This window comes from Callithrix jacchus, chromosome 10, assembly GCF_049354715.1.
Source record: "Callithrix jacchus isolate 240 chromosome 10, calJac240_pri, whole genome shotgun sequence".
Classification (NCBI taxonomy): domain Eukaryota; kingdom Metazoa; phylum Chordata; class Mammalia; order Primates; family Cebidae; genus Callithrix; species Callithrix jacchus.
The window spans coordinates 57,522,666-57,539,014 of record NC_133511.1 but is presented as its reverse complement, the minus strand read 5'-3'; the positions used below and the strand labels follow the sequence as shown (position 1 = coordinate 57,539,014).

Genomic DNA, 16,349 nt, shown 5'->3' with positions numbered 1-16,349 from the left:
CATCTATATCTTCAAATATATCCATAAACCTCCACTGCACCACCCTGATCCAAGTCGTTATCACCTGAGTTACTTACAATAGCCTTTTAACTGATCTTCCTGCTTCTACTCTTGTCTCCCTACAATTTAATATCCATAGAGCAGCCAACTTGATCCTACTAAAACCTGAACCAGATTATGTCATTCCTTTTCTCAAAATGTTCCAAGTTTTCCTATCTCTTTCATCAAAAACCTAAGCCCTTACTAGAACAAAGTTTCTACATGATGTGGGGCCTCTGCTCCCTCCCTGATTGCATCTACTATTACTCTCTCACTAACTCCACTCCAGCCACACTGACCTTACTTCACCTGAAGAAGAACATGCTGGGGACACTTCTCTTTCAAGACCTTTGCCGTTGGTTAATCCTCTTACCCCACCAACTTCGTGATTAGCTCCTTTAATTCCTCTATATCATTTTTTACAAGTTACCCCTTGATGACATCTTCCCGGTCATGCTAATAAAAAATTTCAATTGTTTTCCCTCCCTATGACATTTTATATCCTCTTTCCCCGGTTCATTTTTTTCTTTTTGCCACTTATATCCTTTTAACATATTTATAAGTTCTATCTTGTTTCATTGCTTATCTCTCAAACTAGAACTCCATGAGGGCAGAGATTTTTGTCCATTTTGTTTATTTCTATATCTCCCAGTTCCTAGAAGCAGACCTGGCTCACAGTAAGAGCCCCCCAAAAAAATTACTGAATGAACTTAAAAAGTATCTAGTTGTCTGTGGCCTTATATTGGATGCCCATCCTAGACATCTATAAATATACATATGCAAGTTCATAAACATGTTGTAAATCACTTCAATACTTTTTACAGGGGTAAGAAAAGTTTTTATAAATGATTAATATAAATATAAAGAGACTGGCCTTCAACTGTGTGTTAATAGTGGAAAGAACAATGAATTCAGCAGATCTAAGCTGTACATCCTTACTAGCTGCATGATGCTGGGTAAGTTACTGACCCTTGTGAACCTCAGTTCTCATGTGGATTATAGAAAAAAATGTTTTTTAAGAAAGATAATATCCTTCTCTCAGAGAACTACTGTGAGGCCCAAGTCAAATAATATATGTGGAAATAAGTAAACTATAAATACTACACAAATGTATGATGTCATTATAGTTATTACCATATTCTGTAAGCATAAGTATTAACACCAGCAAGAGGTAAATGAATCATGAAAATATAAATGTACAAATTATATGAGAAAAAAATTTAGGCACAATAAGTTTATGTGTGTTTGAAATACAATTTAAAATTGCCTGTCCTGGCCAGGCACGGTGGCTCATGCCTATAATCCCAGCACTTTGTGGGGGCCCAGATCACTTGAGATCAGGAGTTCGAGACCAGCCTGCCCAACATGTTGAAACCCCACCTCTACTAAAAATACAAAAATTAGCTAGGCATGGTGGCACATGCCTATAGTTCCAGCTACTTGGGAGGTTAGGCAGGAGAATGGCTGGGACCCAGGAGGTAGAAGTTGCAGTGAGCCAAGATCATGCCACCGCACTCTAGCCTGGATGACAGAGCAAGAATCCGTCTCAAAAAAAAAAAAAAAAATTGCCTATCCTCTGTTCAATTGCAACTTAACATAATGCTTTAAAAATAACAACAACAAAAAACTATACTCCAGAAGTGAACATTTTTGGTTTTATTAAAAACAAAAAGAAAATCTCATATAAAATAGAAGCCTTAGTTTTCAACTACCAGATAAACTTTTAAAGTAAACTACACAAGGAGTTGGAATGTCTTAAATGAACAAATCGCCTTTATCCTTATTCCAATTTGACAAGCCCAACCCAGATAGGAAACTCTCCATTATTTGCAAAACAAAAAAGCTATCCCAACAGCCACATAATAAGCAAACTGCATTTGATTTAAAAGGTCATCTGAAATAGCCTAGTGGCTTAGCAACAGTGTTTGGAGTTGCTGAGAGACCTAAGATTGCACATGAACTTGAATTTCTTGGTCCTAGACCTGTGAAAGCTAAACCAATCATTGGGAAATCTACAACAAGAAGGAAAAAGAAATGCTGGCTTTCATGAGAGGATCTAGATGCCTGGGTAAAATTCCCCCAACAGGGAGCTTCACTTAGTCACTGGCAACAATTAATTTGCCTGAGAAATGGTGTTAAACTAACCAGCTCCTCAGGGACTCCCTTTTGGATCTATACTAAAATAACTGAGAATGACTGTTGGCAAAATAATGTCTACGAGTTGGGAAAGAAAATAAATCTTCCCCCCAAAAAAATAGTGGAATAAAAAAAGAATTGCTGTAATGAGACTATTAACAGGTAAACAAATGTTTACTGAGTACCTACTATATATCAGGCATTGATTGGGCATGGGACTCCACAGTGAACAAAACAGACAAAATCTGTTGCTTACTTCCACAATCATTTATTCCTTGAAATAACCCTATTAGGTACTCATTATTATTCCTAACTAATATGAATTGGCAATTTGCCCAAGGCCATGCAGCTAATTCAGGGAAGAAGAAGAATGGCATCAAGGTCTACCTGACTTCAAAGCTTTAACTGAAAAATCTCCAATCCAACACTTAAAAGATTAAACTTCCCAACCAGAAAAGCAGTCAAACTTGGATTCATGTGAGGCAGCCTAGGGAGAGAAACCTGGACATAAAGATTAAGATGCGTTCCGCAGGCCTCCTTGGACACCTTCTTTATTATTATTATTATTACTATACTTTGAATTCTGGGATGCATGGTCAGAACATGCAGGTTTGTTACATAGGTATACACACGCCATGGTGGTTTAATGCATCCATCAACCCATCATCTACATTAGGTATTTCTTTTAAACCTAACCCTCCCCCGGGACCCCATCCCTTGACAGGCCCCGGTGTATGATGTTCCCCTCCCTGTGTCCATGTGTTCTCATTGTTCAACTCCCACTTACAAGTGAGAACGTGTGGTGTTTGATTTTCTGTTCCTGTGTTAGTTTGCTGAGGATGATGATTTCCAGCTTCATCCATGTCCCTGAAAAGGACATGAACTCATCCTTATCATGGCTGCACAGTATTCCATGGTATATACGTGCCACATTTTCTTTATCCAGTCTATCATTGATGGGCATTTGGGTTGGTTCCAAGTCTTTGATATTGTGAATATTGCTGCAATAAACATACATGTGCAAGGGTCTTTATAATAGAATGATTTATAATCCTTTGGGTATATACCCAGTAATAGGATTGCTGGGTCAAATGGTATTTCTGGTTCTAGATCCTTGAGGAATTGCCACACTGTCTTCCATAATGGTTGACCTAATTCACACTCCACCAGCAGTGTAAAAGTCTTCCTATTTCTCCACATTCTCTCCAGCATCTGTTGTTTCCAGACTTTTTAATGACTGCCATTCTAACTGACATGAGATGGTATCTAATTGTGGCTTTGATTTGCCTTTCTCTAGTGACCAGTGATAATGAGCTTTTTTTCATATGTTTGTTGACCACATAAATGTCTTCTTTTGAGAAGTGTCTGTTCATATCCTTTGCCCACTTTTTGATGGGGTTGTTCGTCTTTTTCTTATAAATTTGTTTAAGCTTCTTGTAGATTCTGGATATTAGCCCTTTGTCAGAAGGATAGATTGCAAAAATTTTCTCCCATTCTGTAGGTTGCTAGTTCACTCTGACGATAGTTTCTTTTGCTGTGTAGAAGCTCTTTAGTTTACTTAGATCCCATTTGTCTATTTTGGCTTTTGTTGCCATTGCTCTTGGTGTTCTAGTCATGAAGTCTTTCCCCATGCCTATACTTGGACACATTCTTACTCAGCAACCAGAAACGCTTTATAGCTAATGGCCATAAAGTACATAGAATAGACACACCTGTGGATGTTCCTTTACTTTGGGAGTGCTCTTTCTTCAGAAAAGTAAGAGAATTTTGAATTTTTTAATAACTTAAAACTTTTTACATTGGATTTCTCATACCTAGCAAACTGTAGAAAAAGATTTCTTTGTAAAAGTAGACCTGCCACTGCAAAAAGATAAACCAGCATCTTCGAACAGTCTTGCCTTTAAACTGTCACATGCTTCTAAAGCCTTCCTGAGCTGTGTATTTCATTCATTGTCCTTATCAACAATAGGCACATTACTGGGCATTCATTATGTGCCAGTCACTGTAGCAGGTGCTAAAGATACAGAGATGGTTAAGATGAAGTCCCTGCTGGGGATAAATTCATAATCTCATGGCGCAGATAGAAGCACAAACAGATAACTACCACACAGAGTGAAAAGTGGTATTTATAGGTGCTACTAGAAGTAAGGGGGACGTAGAAACCTATCCTCCCTTAGGGAATATTTCTTGCAGAAGGTATGAGTCTTAAGGAAAAGGAGAAAGGGAAAGGACATTCAGGGACAAGTATACAGTTCCCTGTGGCTAGAACATAAAGGGCAAGGTGAAAGTGTACCTTCATTTATTCATTTAACAAATATTTTTTGAGCACAGATATTTGCCAGGTCTGGACCAAGTACTTTGAAGGGCTCTTTTAATGCATCACAACAACTTTATGGGGTAAGTGGTATTATTATTCTCATTTTACAGAGGATAAAACTGATTAACAAAAAAGCCTAAGTAGTTTTACTTAACAGCTCATTCTACATTTGTACAGCTCTTCTTGAAAGTCCTTTCTTACATAGAGCTCTAATTCCTACCTACTGACTTTTCTCACAATATATCCTCCCTCCTCCAGTGATGATGATGATGATGGTGATAATTATTATAATCACTTTGACAGTCTGAGAAAGATAACATAAAAAAGCAAATAGATAACTAAAATACTTGTATATAATGGTTCAATATGATTTAAGAAGGGCAATGCATTTTCAACTTGCTGGGTGCTTTGCTCAGCACTTTAGGTGACCAGCAGGTAGATCACTTGAGCCTAGGAGTTCCAGAGCAGCTTAGGTAACGTGCTAGAATCCCATCTCTATTAAAAATACAAAAATTACACACCTTTAGTCCCAGCTACTTGGGGGGCTGAGGTGGGATAATCACCTGAACCTTGGGATGTTGAGGCTACAGTGAGCCGAGATCATACCACTGCATTCTAGCCTGAGCAACAGAGCAAGACCTTGTCTCAAAAAAAAAAAAAAATTCAACTTGATCTTCAGCTTTGTAGGGTCAAAGCAAGGATGGATGAGCTTAAAGTTCAAAAGCCGGAGCAATGTATATAAACACTCTACAGAGACAAGCTCCTAAAGAAAACTAAGAAACTGATTGAGTACTTCTTCCTCTGATGGAACAAAGATGAGCTTGGAGACTGCTATAGTCCAACTGTCCCCCAAAATTCATGTTTTAAAACCTAATCCCCACTGTGGTGGTATTAAGAGGTGGGGCCTTTAAGAAAGTGATTAAGTTGTACGGCTCCACCCTTATGAACAGAGAAGTGCCTTATAAAAGGACTGGAGAAAACTAGCTTAGGCCCCTTTTGCCCTTCCACTTCCTGCCATGTGAGGATACTGCCTTAAGATGCCATCTTGAAAGCACATACTGGGCCCTCACCAGACACCAAACCTGCCAGCATCCTCATCTTGGGCTTCCCAGCCTCCACAACTGTAAGCAATGCATTTGTGCTATTTATATATTACCCAGTCTCAGGTGATTTGCTATAGCAGCACTAGTGGACTAAGACAGACCCAAAGGCTTATACTTAGGTCTTTTTCAAAGCTCTCAGTTCTTTCAAGTTTTCCTGATTTCAAATACTCTAAATCTGGCACAGTTTCCTTAAACATCCTAAGCAGAGACTTATTTGCTTAACTTTTAAAGACTGAGCTGAAGAGTACAGTTTTGAAGAATCCAGTTGAGAACAAGGAACACAACTTAAGGAAATTTTTTAAAAACAGTTTTAAGTTTTCTGTTAAAGTGTCTTGCCTTTTATTTGGGAACAGGTATCCTGCTGGATGGAATACTATGCAGCCATAAAAAGGAATGAGATCACATCCTTTGCAGGGACATGGATGGAGCTGGAAGCCATTATACTCAGCAAACTAATGCAGGATCAGAAAACCAAAGACTGCATGTTCTTGTTTATAAGTGGGAGCTGAACAATAGGAACACATGGATACAGGGAGGGGAACAACACACACTGGGGCCTGTCACGGGGTGGAGTGGGGGGGAAAAGAGCATTAAGACAAATAGCTAAGGCCAAACACAGTGGCTCATGCCTGTAATTCCAACACTTTGGGAGGCGAGGTGGGCAGATCACCTGAAGTCAGGAGTTCAGGACCAGCCTGGCCAACATGGTCAAACCCCATCTCTACTAAGAATACAAAAATTAGCCGGGTGTGGTGGCGGGCACCTGTAGTCCCAGCTACTTGGGAGGCTGAGGCAGGAGAATGACTTGAATCTGGGAAGTGGAGGTTGCGGTGAGCAAAGATCGTGCCATTGCACTCCAGCCTGAGTGACAAGAGCAAAACTCTGCTTCAAAAGAAAAAGAAAAATAGCTAATGCGTGCTGGACCTAATACCTAAGTGATGGGTTGATAGGTGCAGCAAACCACCATGCCACACATTTACCTATGTAACAAACCTGCACATCCTGCACATGTACCCTGGAACTTAAAGTAAAAATTACAATTAAAAATTAAAAAAGAAAATAGGATGAGTCTAATTAAGTCAGAGGGCTTTTTTACAAAGTGGGCAGTGCCACCAGCCTAAACTCAGAATCAGCTTCCAGAAAAACAGCACTCCTCACCCCTAAAAGCTTTTGGCTACGTACCAAAGGCCAAATCTGACTCTTATTTAAAATAACTTGTAGAGTGCAGTGGTGGGAGACATAGTAGCGGGATCAGCGATGCTGCCAGGAACCTGGAGCTGACCTGTCTGAGTTCCCATCTGTCTGAGCCCACTTGAGCCACAGCCATGTCCAGGGATGAGACAGTTTTTGATCCTACTATGGGCAAGAAGAAAAAGAGGAATCCCTTTATGTTAGATGAAGAAGGGGATACAAAAACAGAGAAAAACCAGCCCAAAAAGTGAAGCTAGAGCCAGCTGAAGACAAAGATGTAGAAGCCCATGAACAGGGCACTAGGCAAAAACATGTTTCCGATGTTCTAGATGGCATGAACTTCTTTAATCAGAAGAGGAAAAGATATTTGATATTGATAAAGCTGAAGAAGGTATAAAGGATCTTAAGATTGAAAGTGATGTTCAAGAACAAGATGAACCAGAGGAGGACCTTAACATTGTACTTGGCAAGAAAAAGAAGAATGTCAAGTTCCCAGATAAGAATGAAATACTAAAAAAAGACACAGCTCTAGAAGATGAAGACAGCAAAAAAGACGATGCTATCTCATTCAATAATCAGATAGGCCCTGTGAGGTAGGCTTAGAAAGAGACTGCACAAATGAGGAGCTACTGGATCATGTGTTCAACATCATAAGGGAAAAGAATCCAGATACGGTTGCTTGAGAAAAAAGGAAATTCACAGTGAAACCTCTGCAGGTTGTACAAGTAGGAACCAAGAAAACTCCTTTCATCAACTTTAAGGATATCTATAAACTATTACATCATCAGCCCAAATGTCTCCTTGCGTTTTTGGGCTTTGTTGTTTTGTGGGTTGGGGTGTGTGTGTGTGTGTGTGTGTGTGTGTGTGTGTGAGAGAGAGAGAGAGAGATTCTTTTTTTTTTTTGAGACAAGATCTGGCTCTGTTACCCAGGCCAGAGTGTACTGGTACAATCTCAGTTCATTGTAACCTCCACATCCTGAGCTCAAGCTATCCTCCCACCTCAGCCTCCCAAGTAGCTGAGAATTCAGGCACATGCCACCATGCCGACTAATTTTTGTATTTTTTGTAAAGATATGTTTCACCATGTTACCCAGACTGGTCTCAAACTCCTGGGCTCCACGAGTCATCTGCCTTGGCCTCCCAAAGTGCTGGGATTACGGGAGTGAGCTACTGCAACCAGCCTCCTTGCATTTTTGTTGGCTGAACTGGGTACAAGTGGTTCTATAGATGGTAATAACCAACTTGTAATCAAAGGAAGATTCCAACAGAAACAGAAAATGTCTTGAGGAGATGTATCCAGGAATATGTCACTTAAGTTATGGGTCTCCACCCTTATGAACAGAGTAGTGCCTCATAAAAGGTCTGGAAAACACTAGCCCTTGATATATCAAGGAATTGTCAAGGTGATGTCACATATGCCGATCTCCAGACACAATCCTGCAGAAGGGTACCCAACTCTATTTCTTACAGTGCAAAAGTTGTCCCTCTCAATGTTTGGTTGCCGTATCAACACCAGGCTGTAATGCACAAATAAGCACAGTTCTATGCCAAAGCTAACCAATTTGCTAATCACTGATTTTGCAAAGCATGTTGTGGAGATTTGGCTGGATAAGTTTGCCATCAGAGTGGATCTACCATTGTATTTAAAAACAAGATTAAAAAGCTGCCAAATTATTTGGCTAGTGGTTGGTTGGTCTGAAATCCTTGCAAGATGCCAATGCTCAAGCTGGTGATATACTCACTGCCTACTTTAACAACTGTCAGAGAAATGTGATATGAAGTAAGGAGGCACCTTTTAAAAACTATTCATAGACTTTTGTAAAATGCAAAATAAAGTTTAAGATTTCTTTTCAAAAAATAAAAATTAAGACAAATAAAAGAGCTTGTAAAAGAATGGCATTTACAATTTAAACAGTAGCTCCGGTTAAGAGGTAAGTAGTGGTATCTCCTATTTCTACATAGAGTTGGGGAAATTCTTGATTAATTTGTTGCTATTTTAATAGCTGACAACCTAATGTTCCAGTCAAAACATTAAAATTTTGAAGTCACAGACAGATACACATAGAGTTTACTCAATTAACTCTAGTGTGAACCAGTAGCAACGATGTGACTTCTTAAGGAGCAGCGTAACATAGAAAAGCAAACACAGGATTTGTAGTCAGATAGGCCATGGTAGAGAGCTGGCTTTATCACTTAGTAACTAAAACAAAGGTGGATGAGCTTTGACAAGGATTGAACACAGTGACCTTCAGTTTCCTTCAAAGTAAAAAAGGGGCTATAAGAACTACTCCACCGGGTTGTTGTGAGGATTTAACCAGGTAATTTATTTAAAGTGCCTCATTTAGTACTTGGACCAGAATGAAGCAGGCACTCCAAAAATGTTGAATGCTGAAAATTTATTTCATCAGCAGCAACAGTAACAATAATGAGAAATTGAGAATGACAGATGATGCTTTATTTTGTACTGGAGAGTTTTTTTTTTTTTTAATTTTGTTGCTGTTGATTTTTAAGCCTTTAATAAAGCACATTGTAATAGAGCAAAAAATCCTGTCTCTTCTCAGCATCCTATCTTTCAAGGCAGAGGAAAACAATGATGAGTACCACTGTTGTATTCTACATTGTTCTATTGTCCAGCATTTTCCTGGTTCTATTTTTTCAAATATTCTACAAATATCTCCATCAGCTGAAGTTTCTCTTTGGACCAGCAAAAACTCACCTGAAAACAATGTTCGTGTGTGAACTAATGTTTTTGCCTCCATACATAGTAGTGATCCAGGAGGGTCTTGGTCTCACACCCCACTGTTGAAAACAGTAATCAGAAAGTTCCTTTAAATTCCATGAGTGAGGTTCAAACATGTCATCAACACCATTAGTACAAAAGGGCATGACCACTTCTGTGCAGGCCTAAACAGCAAACCAAGAGAGAATCCCATTAGAAAAATAAGGCAAAAGAGGTTACATAAATTATACAAAGTCATAATGCTGGTAAGTAGCGAAGGCAGGGTTTTAACTCAGGCAAGGCAGCTTTGAAGCCCCTGTGCTTTATTTCTATGACACATAATCTCTCATTATTCTAAAAAAGTCTTGGCCCAGAAGTTATGAAAGTTGGCATTATATCCCTTCAATACAAACTGATTGATTTCACATTTATTATCATATTTAACCCTCAAAACAACTCTGGAAGGAAAGTCTTATTCTTCTTCTTATTGTTGTTGTTAGTCTCATTGTGCAGATGAAGGACAAATTGGACTCCCCTTCTTTTCTATGTCCATAAAATGCTTCCTTTGTAGGAGTTATCAAGATCTATTGAAATACTAATTACTTACTTTTTCACTAAACTACATTTGATCATGTACTATTTATCTTTGTATCTTTGAAACCTAGAGGAGTGCCTGACACGTGATAAGAACTCAATATCTATTTGGTGATTAGTAAATGAACAAATGAATAAACAAAGAAACTTGTCCATAGTATTACAGCGTAAGGTAACAGGGCCCAAAACTGGATCCTGGTTAGTTGACAAAATCTTGTGTACTCTGATTTTCTTATAGCACAACTGTATCAGTGAAAAGTAAATTCCTCTTGGAAAATTATACACATTTACCTGATAGCTCCAACCCAGGGTTCCCAGACTGCCAGTTGCTGTCTCTGAAATATTCAGGCATTTCGCCTGGCCTGAATAATTGTAATACACATTAAGAGCTTGGAAAATATTCTGCAGCAGCAGTAAATCAGATACATTGGGATTTTTCAAATATTGGCACACTACCTGTCATTTTAGAAAGATAAATGGGGAAAGAGTCAGAATATGAATATAAAATGAGTTTAATAACACAAAGAAGAAATATTATTTTAATCTGATCATAAAATATTCTTAAGCATCCAACTGCATTGTTTAACAATTTCTTTCTTGGGTTTAATCCCCTTCACAAATAAATAAACCTCTTCAATTACTCCCTAGACTATAGAAACAAACCAAAGTCATTTGCATGGTATGCAAAATCCTTTCCAACTACCATTCTAGCTTCCTCTTTGCTGCCTTTGTTCCAGCCTAGGAAAACCATTCCCCACCACACCAGGCTCCTTCTTCTTCTTTCCCCTTGCTCACCCTGAAACACTGTTTTCTATCTCCTCTCCCACTCCACTAATGCCTTCAAACACCAATTCATCTTTTACAACACTCAGCTCATATCACCTCCTCTTCAAGGGCATCCTTGCCTATGTTTCCAAGTCGGGAAGAACTAACCCTCTCCCGTGTTGGTGCCTCCACTATACCCTGTACTTATTTTTATCAGAGCCTCTGTAATGCTCTACTTCACTGACTTGATTTCAGAATGTCTCCCTCAGTACTTAGCAAGATATCTGGTAACTAAATGTTTGCTGAATGAATTACTATACTTTTATAAAAATGCAAAATTTATACAATTTTATATGGAAAAACTACACCAAGTTCTAGCCATCTGTGGTGTGATGAAAAGCATATGCTATAACTCCCAGCTCTAAAATATTCCTTTGACTAAACTATAATAAATGCCTGAAATTCTAGCTATAAAAATCAGACAATATTCGGGGTTAGGAGTAAAGGCGGAACTGACTAGACAGAGCCATTGCAAACCTTCTGGGGTACAGAAATGTTCTATATCTTCATAGGGGTTGTGTCACATGAAAAATTTTATAATTCGTACATTCCATGGTACCTAGATTTCATCCCTCCACCACCACAAGAAGAACCATACACAAATATTGAACTCTAGTTAATAATAAAGCTGAAGTATTTAGGGGGAAAATGTCTGCAATTTACTTTTAAATGCATTTTAAAATAAGATAAATTAAAGGATAGATGAAGTGATGGATAGGTGAATATATATGCGATAAATAAATACAACAAAATACTATTTATAGAATTTAGATGTTAGTTTTATGAGTGTTCACTGCCCAATTATTTTACCTTTTCCATATGTTTAAAATTTTCCATAATAAAATGTTAGAAAAATCACAGGCAATTGAATCATAGCTGAATAATACTAACGACAACAACATCTAGTGATTATTAAGCTCTGGGTTTCCAACAATTACACCGTTGACAGATGATTGTCCATTATTTTACATGAAAAAAGAAACCTGATTCTTAGGTTAAGTCATCTTAAAGGTCACTCAGTTAGCAAATAATAGGGCCTAGATTCGTCAGATAGATGATTGTCTATTATTTTACATGAAAAAAAAAAACCCAGATTCTTAGGTTAAGTCATCTTCAAGGTCACTCAGTTAGCAAATAATAGGGCCTAGATTCATCCCCAGTTGTCTCCAGTTATGAAATATACATCTTATCCATTATGACACTCAGCTTGGGAAGTGTCCACGTGTAAAACTACAAATAGCCCAAGTAGCAAGGAAAACCCGGTAAGCTTGAATTCTCTGTTGACTCTGACGTGAATTCAGTAATCTGGTCCTTTCCCATTTCATGTGGAAAAAACTATATATATGTATGTGTATATATATATATATATATATATATATATATATATATATATATATGAAATAGACTAGTTCTGACAAAAAGACACCAGTCCAGAGAAGGAGCTGGGAAAGGAGCCCAGTTACCCCACCTCAGGGAGAGATTTTGGGCAGCAGGAATAAGAAGGCCTGGGCTAGGCGTATGCTCCCGACCTAGAAAAGAAGGTATTGAGAAAGGATCCAACCAAACCCAGCCCTTCATCACAGTTCTGCCTGGCACCAGCTGCCAGCAATACCTTCCTGGAAAAAAAAAAGAAAAGAAAACTGTAAAACAGAAAATGAATTTTCAGAAAAATTCAATGCCTTTTCCCAAATATATTCTGCACAACAATATTTCCATGGAACGTTAATTGGTACTTTGTGGAAAATAAACGTTTCCTTGCCAATAGTTTTGAGAAATTATATACTAGCAAAGGTGAACAGTTTTCCTGACTGTTGTTATTATTATATAATTTCAGAGGATTTCTCAGAACCTTTAACATGCTCAAAAGTAATATGACTTTCCAAAGGAAGCTGGAGTGTCCATCATTCCCAAAAGGTTTTTAGAACTGCTGAGTGTGAGAAAAGTCAGAAATTAAGATGTCCAAATAATGGTATATACCTTTAAATGTAACTATGAGGTCATAAGAATAAGGAATATCAGGCTTTAGGATGTACATGAAGAGACAGAATTGAGCTAAACTAAGAGCTTCGCAAACCTATCAAGCCTAAAGCAATAAGGAAATGCCAATTGAAGAAAAATTAAAAGTCAAAACAGTGTTTTATCATTTTAACAACTCTCGATTTTTCATGGTAGTCAAAAAATACCTAACATTGCATGGTGCTTTTCTCTGAAAATGTTCCTAGGAAATATGCCAATAAGAAATAACTCAAGACAATATGGAAATCAAGAAACAATCATAAGATATATTAAACCATCAATTGCCAAGAGTTGATCAGCATTCTTTCCTGAATCTGGATACCAACAGCCGATTCAGCTCTTTCAAAATGCAGCACAAAACTACACAGTAGACACATGGAATGCAGAGAAGAGCCTTGTGTTCAAGCACAGCATGGTAGGGGGCAGGGCGACAATGCAAGCTAGGCACAGGGAGAGAAGGTACTGATGTGAAACAACAAGTGGCCCAAAACTCTGGAAAAGAACAGTAGCAAGTGAGTGTGACTCACATGCTGGCATCAGAGCCCCTCTTAGAACTTAGAACACTGGGCCTCTGTCAGGCAAAGAAAAGGAGTCCCTATGAATAGCCATCTCCACAAATAGCAGTTACCGTCACTTCTTAAAAGACAAGCATAGCTGGAGACCGGCACTGGCTGACAATACTTGGGTTTCAGCAGCCCCAGTTACACAGAAAGAACATCATGGTCAGAGACTTGGCCTCTGTATGGATGGGATTCCAAGTCCAGAATAAGGGCAATCCCCAGCCACTGTGCTCTGTGAGGTCAGATCACCCTTGGAGTAGTGGAATATGACAACTTATGAAGGGCACCGACCAATATTAGAAAATCTAGAAGGCAGGAATCAGGGTGGGGAGCTGAAAAACCGCTGAAGCAACCCTAAAATTGGGTCATTCCCAACCTTTCATCATTACAAATAGGGCTACAATAAATATCCTTGGGGCTAAATTTTTCCACATCTCCTTAACTGTTTTCTTGAGATAAATTCTTAAACAAATTACTGGCTCAAAGGAAATGAACATTTTTAAGGCCCTTGGTACATCCTGTCAAACTGCCTTATATAAAGGAAGTACTGATTTATAATTCTACCAGTATGCTAAATAAAAGGCCTGAAAAATGTCACTTAAAATTTTTTTTGCAAAATATTTGCAAATTTACTAGGTATATTTTATTTTAGGTAATTCTAAAGTTCCTTTCTAACTGAAAGATTCTGTGAGTCCAAGTATCATCCTCTAGCATTAAAAAATAGAATCCCTAATATCTCTTTGCACTTTCTTAACAATTTGGTAGCATAGTGAATGAAGTTTCAAAAAAAATATTAGCAAGACCTTGGTGCTATTCTCATGCTTATTCAAAGACTATAGTAACTCAAGGCCAGGCACAGTGGTTCAGTCTGTAATCTCAGCACTTTGGGAGCCCCAGGCAGTAGGATCGCTTGAGGCCAGGAGTTCAAGACCAGCCTAGGAATATACCACGACCTCATCTTTACAAAACGTTAAAAAAATTAGCCAGGTGTGATGGCACGCATCTGTATCCCAGCTACTTAGGAAGCCGACGTAGGATGACTGTTTCAGTCAGGAGTTCTAGGCTCCAGTGCTATGATCACACCAATGCACTCTAGCCTGGGTGACAGAGTGAGAGTCCATCTCTTTAAAAAAAAAAAAAAAAGGCTAGAGTAGTTTAAAAGGAGATACTCACATACTTTTATCAAAGAACTGTAGGATTACATAAAATACATCAATATTAAACTGAACCATATGAAACTCTCATATTTGTAAGTCAAAAACAGTCAAATATCAGCAATTTTGGCTCAACCTCATACAGTACTTTAGCTTACCCCTGATAATTTGCAGATATTACCCACATGATGAAAGCAAGCACTTGGCCTGTTGATTTTTTACATACAGGATGTGATATAGTCAGACAACAAGAGTCTTAGCCCACCATCTCTATCCAAAATACTCAACATCCAGGCAGCCCTGGAGTATACTTTCTATTTATTTTGTGAGTTCCAGCAAATGGCTTCTTCTAAACAATTTCTACATAAGGCACGTCATTCCTACACATGCCGTAAATGCGCTAAAATGTGAACAGCTGGGACTGAGGTTGTTAGTACAAGTACTGAATATTCTTTGAGGGCAGGTACTTTCCTTACAATAACCCAGAGAGTACCATATGACGATCATTCCCATTTCACAGAAGAGAAACAGGCTCAGAGGTCTGGCTCCAGATACACAATTTAAAAACTATTAATGTAGGAAGTGTACGACTGGGTTTTCATGCTCACATGTGAAATGTACTTCCCTCAAACCCAGTTATGCTATCAGCGCATTACCTATCTGATGTGGAAAAGAAAAAGCACTATGAATATAGGTCTCAATGCAGACGTTGACCACAAAGTCCTGATATAATCATCTGGTTTCCCAATATTACATAATAATAATAACTATTGTTATTATTTATAACTAGCATCAATTTAGTCCTTTTACTTTATACTAGATCCTATGAAATACTCATAAAAACCCTAGTAAGCATTACAATTGTTATTATACACATTTTGCAAATGAGAAAACTAAAACACAGAGAGGTTAAGAAACTTGCCCAAAACCACACAGCAAAGAAATGGCAGAACTGGGATTCCAATAGAGACTCCAGTAATCCTAGCTACTCAGAAGGCTTAAGCAGGAGGATCTCTTGAGCCCAGGAGCTCGAGGCTGCAGAGAGCTATGATCATGCTACTGCACTCCAGGCCTGGGTGACAGAACGAGACCTTCTATCTTATAAAGAAATAAAGAAAAGAAAAGAAAAGAACACAAATGTAGACTCTCTGGAGCTTACAATCACTGTAACTATATAACACGTATTCAACTAAAAGCTAAAAGAAAAATTATCCTAACAAAAACAATGCTTAAATATATGTGCTGTCTCATGCTTACCTTTTTAAAACAATTTTTCTAATTCTTAGATTATCTTTATATTTTTCTATGTTTATTTGTTTTGGCAAAAACTTAGAAGGAATTTTGTGGCAATATGAAATCATAAAACCTTAAAAGCATATAATAGTAAAAAAAAAAACCCTGCAAAATAGTAAAGTAATATGAGGCATTTCCTAGAATAAAGATGAACATTCAGGAAACAGAAAGAGTACTGGAAAGTCCATTTTACTCATTCCAGTTTTAAAGAGTATAGAAATAGTTGAGAAAGTAGAACATTCACGCAACCTTAGTACCAAACTAATCAGATCTGCAACCAAATATTTCGGTTCTGCCCTTTGATCCCACATACACCAGACAAAGTAAAGAAGATGATTTGTTTAAAAGCTTTAAGTGTTCCTACCTATGATAGTACACATTTAAATAAGAGAAAGAAAAAGG

The 16,349-nt window shown here is 38.1% G+C and overlaps 1 protein-coding gene, 1 non-coding gene and 1 pseudogene across 4 annotated transcripts in view; 2 read left to right on the top strand and 1 right to left on the bottom strand.

Annotated features, from left to right (window-relative positions):
* PRCP (prolylcarboxypeptidase) overlaps window positions 1-16,349 on the bottom strand; it is an 80,633-nt gene that overhangs the window by 6,353 nt on the left and 57,931 nt on the right. For 2 of the 3 annotated variants that reach the window (XM_078340115.1, XM_002754749.7), the window contains exons 7-8: window positions 10,391-10,555; window positions 9,503-9,690 (exon numbers count right to left, since the gene is read on the bottom strand). In XM_078340115.1, the coding sequence (XP_078196241.1) occupies window positions 9,503-9,690; window positions 10,391-10,555 (353 nt within the window). Of the gene's footprint in view, window positions 1-2,962; window positions 3,177-9,502; window positions 9,691-10,390; window positions 10,556-16,349 lie in introns of all 3 variants that reach the window. The other variant, XM_054241860.2, reaches the window with a different exon arrangement.
* Window positions 6,802-7,768, top strand: LOC144578093 (eukaryotic translation initiation factor 2 subunit 2 pseudogene; annotated as a pseudogene).
* Window positions 15,220-15,320, top strand: LOC118146051 (small nucleolar RNA U13). Its single transcript, XR_004731513.1, has one exon. It is a non-coding gene; the product is annotated as a small nucleolar RNA U13 (small nucleolar RNA).